Below are 11550 nucleotides of genomic sequence, written 5' to 3' on the forward strand. Positions count from 1 at the left end.
TACTTTGCACAATTAGAAAGATGAAATTATCAATCATGAGCAGAAGCCCTTGTTACACCAAACGTCCAGAAAATTTTATCCGTTGAGCAATTGAACCAGTTTCATTAAACTAGGAGTCTAACTATAATGGATCTCTTCCCTAAAATCTAGCGATTTTCATTAATCACTTAGGAGACCAGAACTCTAACTTGATTAGACTCCTACTTGACCTCTGAAAAGGCTGCCATTACTGCCCTAATCATGACCTCTCTTTAAAAACCCACCAAATCACTCATAACCGTCACTCTAATTCTAAAATTTTTGATCATCTGCCTTCTTCTCCAAAAATCCCCAAAATCCTGAGAAATTCTCCGTCATGACTAATCCCCAAGACAACCTCGGAACTCCCCCACCAGTCTCCCCCAACACCTCATCTTCAACTCCTCCTAGTGGACCCCCAAAACCCAGATTTCGTCGTCAGAAAATGTTAGCCAGAAAAACAGTTGCATATGGTTCTTTGAGGAAAGTCTTGAACGAAAAACTACAGGCTAGTCAAAGGAAGGAAGTTACAACCAAAGAATGCGACTCAAGCTCTGAATCTGAGAAATTTATCTCTGCCGGTGAAAGAGAAGAACCTGGGTCTTCTGACACTGACAAGAGTCAAGAAACCCCAGGAGAGGTAAACACTTGCTTATTGTTTTCTGATGTATTAGAAAGCGAGGATAATAGGTTTGATCTGGTAAAGACTGCTAAAAATGTTGAAGGGGCTGAATCTATTAAAATAAGAAAGAAAAAGAAAGGGAAAGTTTTAGCTATATGTGGTACTGGAGAAGAGGGAGGCATGAAGTCAGGGGGAAATGGGTCAGGTGAAGCTGCTGAGGGTCTGATAAATTTGAGTGAACAACCAGATGAACCTGGTTCATCTGTGGAGGAGACTTTGGCAGATATGCTAAAGAAAGTTGAAGCCAATCATGATCCAAAGAAACGCAAGGCCTCATCACAAAGGACCCCTATTGCGTCCAAACCAACTAAGAAGAGCAAAGTTTCATCACCTAAGTCTGCTGCACCTAGGGGTAGAGCCATAAGAAGTAGGGTGAGGCAAAGTGAGCAGAACTGCAAAAGGCACTAGAGGAGAGTAAGAAAAAGAAGAAAGAAAAGGGAAAAGCAAAAATGGTTGAAAGTTCTGAGGCTGCTGTAGAAGAGGAAGAGGAAGAGATGGAACTGGTCCATCAAGAGAGAAGTACGACTGTAGAAGTTCCCACTGCCAAATCAAAGAGAACCAGGTCTTCTGCAAAGAAGCCCTCCAAGTCTGTACCTGCTGAATCCTCTCTAGCTAAAAGAACTAGGTCAGCTGCAAAGGGAAAACAAGTGCAAGTTGAGGAAGAAGAAGATGAAGAGTGGAGTGAAGAAGAAGGAGAAGAAGAGTTAGAACAGGAACAAGATAGGTTTGTCAATTTTGGCAAACGAAAAATTCTGAAAGGTAGATTGCTCAAAGACCTGGAGGAGCCAGGCATGGTAAGATTTTTGACTTCACTGGAGGCACAAGGATGGAAGGACATGGTCCTTCAGATGGATGGAAGATTGGCCAGAAAAGAACTTATTGAATTCATGGCTAATGGGACTGTGCAGAATGGGCTGGCAACCAGTATAATGAAGGGGGTGAAGGTGAAATTTGATGCACCTAAGTTGGGTAGAATCCTGAACATTCCAAGTGAGGGCTATGATGATTACACAATGCAAAAATGGCCTTGCCTGTATGGTCTGCCTACTGAACTTCAAATCACTAGGAACTTCTGTGACACTACAGATGCTGAGGAGGTTCCTGAAGCAAGGGCTGTTCAAAAGAGTGAGATGAGGCCAGAGCATAAAGTGCTCTTTGAATTTGTAAACAAATGCCGCTGCCTAGACAGGAAAGGAGGCACACAACAAACTACATGGACCTGGTCCTCATGCAGTGCTTGGTGGAAGGAAAGCAGATCAACTGGCCTGCTTTCATTGTTAAGTTGCTAGACAGGGTTCTCAATGGTTCAAAGGCTCATGCCATCCCTTATGGGTTTATTCTGACAGCTGTGCTGGACAAGCTGAAGGTTCCCTTGAAGAAATGGGAGATGGCTTCCAGCAAAGAGCATTTTGGCATCAAGACTCTTCAGGCCTGTGATTATATCCTCAATGTAGGCCCTAATGAACCTGGTTCATCAGTGAAGACTCCAGTAAATAGCAAGGTCAGAGCTTTAGTTCAGGAGGTAGGGACAAAGGATGCTGAGATTGCAAGGCTTTAAGCTCGAGTTGTTGAACTGGAAGAAGAGAGGAATGGGTTAAGAGCTGAACTTGCAAAGGAAAAAGAAAAGAGTGAAGGAATGCTCCAAACCATGCTTAATCTGCTACAAGCCCAATCCTCTAGCTCCTCAAAGCCTTAGGTTTCCTTGTCCTGTTCTAAACCAGTCTAGAAAACCCCCTAGTGACCCAAATTCGGGACTTTCTTTTGTTTTTTCTCATGGTTGGTAGTTTTTGTTCTTTCTTTTTGTGGACTGTTATGTAGAAGCACTGCTTATCAATGACAATGTGCATTTTTCTTGCTTTATGTTAATTCAAATCTTTATAGTTATTTTTTTGTCAAGATGATTTTTGATTAACTAAAGCATGCTTTCGCTTGCAGTTGCCCCAGTGGCCATGGGTACTAATTAATAATCTGGGATTCACATTATTTATGCAACTTTTTGATGATGCCAAAAGGGGGAAGATATTGTGCTTAAACTCTATTATCTGAACAGTGATGTTTATGACCTAATTAAACCTGGCCCTTAATGATAAGTTAAAATTTTAAGTGTTGATATTTCAGCTGAGTTCTGCAGGTTCTCTGATCAGTAAAAGCACAGAGTTTGTCATCATCAAAAAGGGGGAATTTGTTGGCCCAAGTTCAGCTGAAGTTTTGAAGATTGACAAATGAACTCAGTAATGGACCTGGTCCATCTGGTGAAAAACAGTGTTTATCAACCATTGCATATGAGATGCACGTGAGGAAGATATACCGTAGAGATCAAGCAACAATATCTTCTGAACTAAATCGAAAAGATTGCAGTTGGGATAAGGAGAACGGTCTCCTTATGAGGAGAGAACACAATCCTAATCTAGGATAAGGGTTGGAGTTTGTATTGGTCAAGGACTCAAAATCGTCTAAGGATAAGCAATAGAGTCTCAATCAAACTCTAAATTACTAACTCAATAAATAACTGAGTTTGTTCTCTTTTACAGGTATTGCACATATGCAGAAGTAAAACATAATTGAGAGCAAAAGAGCAAGTCTGTTTTGAAAGCAATATATGTGAGATATAAGTGTGCACTCCTGAAGCTACTTGAATGAGAGAGAAGAACCAGTTCCATTGTGTTTATTCTAATTCTAGTTCAATTATAGTAGGAATTTCTGTTTGTATCTTTCAGCTTATTTAGAAGCAATTGTATTAGGTACTTTGAGTATTCAAGTTAGAGTTAATTTGAAAGTGTCGCAACAGTTGAGGCTGTGTGCCACACTGGGATTAGAGTTAATCCTTAGGTTTACAAAGAGTTTTTGTAAATTCTATTTTGGCTCAGTGATTTCAGTGGAAGTTTGGAAAAATCCTACTGAGTAGTAGGTCGTGGTTTTTTCACCTTTTGAGCCAGGTGTTTTCCACGTAAAAATCTCTGTGTTCTTTAGTTTATGCATTTATTATTCCGCAAACTGCAATAGTTAGAACACCTAGAAGAACCAGGTTCTTCTAGAGCGAAAATTGGGTACCACACAAATCACCCCCCTCTTGTGTGGTATTGACGTTTAGAACATCATTTCATGTTTTAGGTTTTATAAAATGAGTGTATACATGGTATGACTATTTAAAAACTTTGGCAAGTATTCTGACATATGACAAAATACTTTAATTGTGTTTTTTAAGTAGTCCTGCTATCTCTCTAAGATATTGGTAATAAATTTCTTGCAGCAGTGTGTATCTTAAATGTCCATTTGAAAGCATGCCCATAAGGTAGGAAGACATGTATGTTGGTAAAAATATTTTGTATTTAAGACTTGTATCAGGTATAGGAAGTTTGGTTTGCTGTGTCTACTATAATACTAGATGTATTTTATATAAGTTGGTACAAGAAACTACATCCACAAGACTCTTGTTTGGTTTGCTCAAATAATAATAGAAAATAGCTTTAGCTTCTTTTCTTGTTGTCTGTTAAAAGGGTTTGACTTGTTTAGGAGATATAAGTTGATAATAGTATTTAAGCACCTGAGATTCATTATTCTTTTAAGTCATGAAGTTGAATATAATCATGTACACATGTTTAGATTTTGTAGCTAGTATCGTTGTTTGCTTAAAATTTATGCCAAATGGGGTAGTATTATTTCAAAGAATCAAGAACCTTTTGAATTTGAATGTATAGCTTTCAGACAGGTCAAATAACTATTTTAACATAGATTAAATCTTCTGTCCATATGTTTAGTAGCTCCGCTTTAGGAGTTCATTGAAAATTGCAAGCTTCTGTTAGCTGTTCTTTTTAAAAATATTGCGCACAGTCCTTTTCATACCTCTGGACCGGGTTATCTGTATTTTATCATACAGTTAAATATGAAACTGACTCCACTAATTTTTATTCTCATATCTTCTTTTGTTCACATGTACCCTTTGGAGCAACCTTGAGTCTCAATGCGAGACTCGTTGTCGCCATGAAGTCATCACCGCTGCACTTCCTATGCAATATTTCTCTTTCGTAGACCTGATTATTCGTGTTGGGTAGAGACAAGAAAAATGCCAAAGTTAATTTTGGCCATCCCTAGAAATGGGATGGATTATCATTGTTATTCGGCTTTTTATTTTCTATTAACTGCTTTCTTATTACATATATTTTATTTACAATTATTCTTAATTAGTTCTTGCATGAACATGTAAGGGTAATGGATATAGTTAAAAATTAGACTGGTAATTCTATTAATGCCTAGTTGTCAAATAGTTCTAATGAAATTAGTTCCATTGAATAATGGTTAAATCAATATGGGCTGGTCCTACTAAGCACTTTGCTTATAATACTTAATCTGGCTATCTTTTAAACCAATATCATGCTTTGTTTATCTATTATATCTTTTTAACGAATAAAAAATGCATTTGCATTCTTAACTTTTCTTAATTTCAAGCTTCGACTTCTACGATTTCTTAACTAAATCCTTTTCCCATTTTGGTCCAGTGTCCTTTTGGAGTTAAAATCTCAAAATCAAAATTTGAGTCTTCAAAAAAGACATACAACATTTTGGTGAAATATTTTAACTATTGTAGTCTAATGGTCTTACAAAACTTTAGTTAGATCACACTAAGTCCGAAGGTAACCGCATCTCATGCGGATCTTGAGGGGTGCCTCACACCTTCCCTTTAAGTTAATTTGAACCCTTACCTTAGAATCTCACAGATTTAGTAGACTTTAATGAAGTTTAACTTTACTTATTTAGTTAAAATCGGTGTCCTAATTCACCTTTAAAATAATTAGGTGGCGACTCTTTAATTAGTAATTAATTCAATAATCACCAATATGTTATACTCTAATTTGAACAAGTTAAAATGGGGTATAACAGATGCAGGGTCGGGTTGTGTACCCAATGTTGATGGGCTTCGGGACTTGATTCTAGAGGAGGCCCATAGTTCGCGGTATTCCATCCATCCGGGTGTCGCGAAGATGTATCAGGATTTGAGACAGCACTATTGGTGGAGGTCGATGAAGAAGGATATAGTTGGGTTTGTAGCTCGGTGCCTCAATTGTCAGCAGGTAAAGTATGAGCACTAGAGGCCGGGTGGATTGCTTTAGCAGATAGAGATTCCGGAGTGGAAGTGGAAGCGGATCACCATGGACTTCGTAGTTGCGCTCCCACGGACTTTGAGGAAGTTCGATGCCATTTAGGTGATTGTGGATCGACTAACCAAGTCCGCGTATTTCATTCCTATGTGTACCACCTATTCTTCGGAGCGGTTAGCGGAGATTTATATCCGGGAGATTGTCTGTCTTCACGGTATTCCAGTTTCCATTATTTCAGATAGAGGTACTTAGTTCACATCACGGTTCTAGAGGGTCGTACAGCATGAGTTGGGCACTCGGGTAGAGTTGAGCACAACATTTAACCCCTAGACAGACGGACAGTCCGAGCGCACTATCCAGATTCTTGAGGATATGCTCCGTGCCTGTGTAATGGAGTTTGGAGGTTCTTGGGATCAGTTCTTGCCACTGGCTGAGTTTGCTTACAACAACAACTATCAGTCCAACATTTGGATGGCACCGTATGGGGCCTTGTATGGTAGGCGGTGTAGATCCCCGGTGGGTTGGTTCGAGCCGGGCGAGGCTAGATTATTAGGCACAGACTTGGTACAGGATGCTTTGGAGAAGGCTAAGGTGATTCGGGATAGGCTCCATATAGCCTAGTCCAGACAGAAGAGTTATGCGGACCGGAAGGTTCGTGATGTTTCCTATATGGTTGGAGAGCGGGTCTTGCTACGGGTTTCGCCTATGAAAGGCGTTATGAGATTTGGGAAGAAAGGGAAATTGAGTCCGAACTTTATTGAGCCTTTTGAGATATTGCGGCGTGTTGGGGAGGTTGCTTATGAGCTTGCATTACCTCCCAGCTTGGCAGGAGACAGGGGATCTCCCGAAATACCACATCCGTAGTCCCAAATGTAAATACTCAGTACTGGGGGAATCTACCGGGTGCAGTTCCGTAGTTCCAATGTAAATGTGCAGGGGGATCTAAATAAACAGGCAAGGGGGATCTCCCGGGATATCGCCCGTAGTCCCAAAGTGAACACACAGCAACAACACGAAGAATGTTCAATTCAATCAAATTTATACCAAGGTAAAACAGGTATTTCTAGCCTAGCATGCTACACAGAATTCAAATAAGCAGTTTGAGAAAGTAAAACAATTGAGTCATTTAGACATGCTTTCCTAAGCTAACAGTAGGCTTAAATTTCATGTAGTGTAAACAGGTAAGAAATACACAATTATAGTTACTTAATGAAAACCGAATTTTCAACAATTAGCACATGTACGCACTCGTCACCTCACGTACAAGTCATTTCATATATCAACAATACCAAATCCTAAGGGGAGTTCCGCCCCTACCCCCCCCCCTCCCCCCACAAGGTTAGGCAAGCCACTTATCTCGAAGCAGCTCAATCAACTCAATACGACGTTCTTGCCACGAGTATCCGACTCCAAATGGCCCAAATCTATTCAAAGTAATTTCATAATGTAAATATAACTTCAAGTAACTAATTCAACTAATTAATTCGAAGCTAAATTAGGAAAATCGCCCAAAAAGCCTCTCGGGCCCACGTCTCGGAATCGGGTAAAATTTACATGTTCGGAATCCTCACACTCTCACGAGTTCATATATACAAAAATTACTCCAATCTGACATCAAAATCTTGATCAAAACTCCAGAATTAGGCCTAAGAACTTTTCCAATTTTTCTCCAAATTTTCACCCTAAATTCAAATTTAAAGGATGAATTTAAGCATAGATTCGTGAAAATTAATCAAAACCGAGTAAGAATTACTTACCCAAAACACCCAGGTGAAATTCTCTCCCAAAATCGCCAATCCTGAGCTCCCAAATCAATTTCTAAGGTTTTGAGAGTTAACCCTCGATTCTGCCCCTTTCTCTGACCAGTGGAACCGCTTTTGTGGCCATGGGACCGCACCTGCGATCCCGCTTCTACGACAAACGGACCGCACCTGCGACTTTTCATTAAAGTCCAGCTTCCGCACCTGCGACCTCTTATCCGCAGATGCGATGCCGCTTCTGCGGTAACTGAATCGCACCTGCGACCACCCCCAAATTGCCTCAGACCGCACCTTCGGTCTTCCAAATGCTTCTGCAGTGCCGCACCTGCGGTCCCATACACGCAGGTGCGGTTATGACAGGTTCAGCCAATTTCAGATTTCTCCTAAGTCCAATTTAACTTCCGTTAAGCACCTGAAACTCACCCGAGGCCCCCGGGACCTCAACCAAACAAGCCAACCAGTCCTAAAACATCATACGAACTTACTCCAATCCTTGAATCACATCAAACAACGCTAAAACCACAAATCACTCTCCAATCCAAGCCTAAGGATTTCCATGAGTTCAAATTTCCGCTTTCGATCAAAAAGCCTATCAAACCTAGTCTGAATTACCTAAAGTTTTGCACACACGTCCCAAATGACACAACGGACCTACTCCAACTTTCGAAATTCCATTCCGACTCCAATATCAAAATCTCACTATTGAACCGGAAACTTCAAAAATTCGACTTTTGCATTTCAAGTCTAATCAAGCTACGGACCTCCAAAACACAATCCGAACACGCCCCTAAGCCTGAAATCACCCAACGGAGCTAACAGAACCAACTGAATTCTATTCCGAGGCCATCTTCACACTGCTCTGACTACGGTCCAAATTTTGAAGCTTAATCTCTCATTTAGGGACTAAGTGCCCCAAAACAGTGCTAAACACAAAACGAATCCTCCCGGCAACTCACAATAGAAGAAATAAGCACAGGGAAAGCAGTTAATAGGGGATCGGGGCGTTAATTCTTAAAATGACCGTCCGGGTCGTTACATCCTCCCCCTCTTAAAACATTCGTTCGTCCTCGAACGAGCATAGAGATATACTTGAAGTAGTGAAAAGATGAGGGTAACGGCTGCGCATATCCTGCTCGGTCTCCCAAGTCGCCTCCCCGACTGGCTGATCCTGCCACTGAACCTTTACTGATGCAATGTTCTTTGACCTCAGCTTTCGAACCTGCCTGTCCAATATCGCTACTGGCTCCTCAACATAATATAGATCCTTGTCCAATTGGACTGAACTGAAATCCAACACGTGCGATGGATCACCGTGATACCTCTGGACGACACCTGGGAGATCCACTGGATATTTATATTGGGGACTACAGGACTGTATCCTAGCATATCCCCGGTTGTTATCTCTGTGTTGAGCTGTATTCCTTCAGTGATTATTTTGTCTCTGTTGCAGTTGTTGCTACTCTTATTACCCCGTGTTACTTTAATACTGCTTCTTTTCCTTACATATTATTGTATATGACCGGTAGGGCCATGACCTTCCTCGTTACTACTCGACCGAGGTTAGACTTGGCACTTACTGGGTACCGTGTGGTGTACTCATGCCCTTTCCTGCACATATTTTTTGTGTGCATATCCAGGTACTTCGACTCAGCCCTACTATCCTTGAGGCGAGGCGATTCTCCAGAGACTTCGAGGTATATCTGCCGCGTCCGCAGATCGAGGAGTTCCTTTCCACTCTCTCTTGTAGTGATAGCCCTTCTATCTTTTCTTTTGATTTAGACATTCTGGAGTTAGAGCATTTTGTCGTATTCATAGCTTGTGATTCATGGGATTCCGATTTTTGGGTGTTTGTTCGGTTTTGAGATCTTGTAGTGTACATGCCGAGCGGCATCTTAAACACTTTTTATTTGTTATCTTCGGTTTTATTAGTTTTCCACATTTGTTTCTTCTTCCGAAATTGTTAGGCTTACCTAGTCGTAGGGACTAGGTGCCGTCACGACATGTTCACGGAGGGCAAACTTGGGTCGTGACACTTTCACAACTAACACACGTTTCTTTATGTTAAGGAGGCTTAATTCCTCCGTCATCCCCTCGAACGTCAAGGGCATTGCTTTTGCACATCCTAGAGCCTTAACTAGAATACCTTCACTAACGCGAACCTTCGCGACGGACTAGGAAGAATTCCTGGACTCCCCTTATCTTCGAAATATTTCAACCATGTGCCTCTCTACATGTGCTGGCAAAGGATTTTGGTTAATGTTTAGCGTATTCGGGCTCTGTACGACAATTTGATTTGTACAAGAAGCTCTCGGATTGCTCTCTTCAAGTGCCAAGGCTTCTGTGTGTCGTACACCGGGGAGAGACGATTTGGGACGATGTGGCTCCATATTCCTTGCATGTTCCTTGAAGACCGGCTTTTCACTTTTCTAAACATCTCATCTTGCTCCACAATCTTAGCGGGTTTTTCAATTTCAATGGGAGGCTTATAATGAGGTGTGCAACAGTATGGATCCGGGGCCCTGAAAGTTAGTTCTGGAGCATAGTATTGGGCATCAGGAACTTTGAATACTGTTCCACTAGAAGATAGAGGGATGGTGGCATGTGGAGGAACTGCAAAAATGGGAGTAATTGATGGTGCGGGATATGAGGCTGTATTGGCTGGTGGAGCATGAAAAGGTTAGGTTGAGGTGCCAGGATTGTTTTGGCAAGGGATAAAGCTTGGTGCATGTTGTGGGGAGAGAACAACAACAGTGGGAATCAGGGATTGTGATAGTAATGGGATGGAAGCAAAAAATTTAGTGTAGTTATTGGGGAATGAGGGTGGAGGATGCTCATTAATCCAATCATGGTACATCTCTATTATCTGTTGTTTCAACCTTCGGGCCTCTTCTTTCAACTCAGATTCTGACTCCACAATCCCCTTTGACAGATCAACAACACCTGTGTCTAATTCCTTACTAGTCATGGCTGCCTTACTCTTTGACCTAGCGTGTATAGATGACTTGCCAAAATGCCACAAACTAACCACCTTCTTGATGTTCGTAATAAGGATAGCGAAGAGGAGCAAAACAAAGCCAACATGTTAGCGGTAGGGCATTTATCAGGTAATAATATCACATTATGTGCAATGCACCTATCATCAATAAACGGTTCTAGAATGACTTTGAGGGTCGCAAGGTCATATGGAATCATACCAATTTTACTCTCCTTGCCCCTTTCCTATTTATTTTCCGCTTTAACACCCCTTGGTTTTCTCATTTTCTTTCCTCTCTTTTTTTCCTTTTCTAGCACTTCTTGGCTTGCTCATCTTCGTCCCTCTATTTTTCTTTCTGATTATCACTCTTTTCCTCTCTCTCATTTCTCACATCCCATAACTTCTTCTCTATTTTTTTTTTGCTTTTTTATCAAAATTTAAAAATTATTCGAACGAACCCTATGTAGGTTGCCTACGTATCATGTTCCGCATGAATCAGATCAAGCGTAGTTCTCGAAAAGTAATAGACAAAATAAACTAAAAACAAAATCTTTTTGGATTTTTTAGTTTTAACTTTTTCTATTTTCTAATACATATAGGAAGTACGATAACAAAAGATTCAACAAACTCGACTAGATTACGACAAACTCTGACAACACCTAAAGACTCGGTACTATACAAGACTAGAAAGTAAAAGACAACATAAAACAGAAATACTACTGTACAAGACTAGAAAGTAAAAGACAACATAAAACAGACTCAAAAAATAAAAGGTCTCCTCAAACATCTCTTGAAAGCAACAGTCCTGGGCTTCTGTAATGCTCAAGCTCTGGTAAGATGATCCATACATGTATAAGAAAAATAATACCAAATAGAGTCAGTGACACAAGATACTATGTGATGCCACAACACCTCATATTGGGCACATGAAAGACATGATTAGGCTATCTTTGCAAAATGACATGCGTGGCCAAGGGCGGCTATTAGTGCAAACTCGATAAAGGTGACTTCAAAGACATG

The 11550-nt window shown here is 40.8% G+C and overlaps 1 protein-coding gene across 1 annotated transcript; it reads left to right on the forward strand.

The window, feature by feature from the left end:
* The first annotated feature begins 355 nt into the window (after positions 1 to 355).
* Positions 356 to 1108, forward strand: LOC109218962 (ena/VASP-like protein). Its single transcript, XM_019383360.1, has 2 exons — positions 356 to 658; positions 770 to 1108. The coding sequence occupies exons 1-2, from the start codon at positions 356 to 358 to the stop codon at positions 1106 to 1108; spliced, it is 642 nt and encodes a 213-aa protein (XP_019238905.1).
* The last annotated feature ends 10442 nt before the right edge of the window (positions 1109 to 11550 follow it).

This window comes from Nicotiana attenuata, unplaced genomic scaffold (genome assembly GCF_001879085.1).
Source record: "Nicotiana attenuata strain UT unplaced genomic scaffold, NIATTr2, whole genome shotgun sequence".
In the NCBI taxonomy this organism is placed as follows: domain Eukaryota; kingdom Viridiplantae; phylum Streptophyta; class Magnoliopsida; order Solanales; family Solanaceae; genus Nicotiana; species Nicotiana attenuata.

What these genes read in the sequence shown, in the direction of transcription:
- LOC109218962 (XM_019383360.1), top strand. Translation starts at nt 356, where the DNA reads ATGACTAATCCCCAAGACAACCTCGGAACTCCCCCACCAGTCTCCCCC. An exon ending in GTCAAGAAACCCCAGGAGAG is followed by an intron (nt 659 to 769) that starts GTAAACACTTGC and finishes AAAATAAGAAAG; the next exon opens with AAAAAGAAAGGGAAAGTTTT.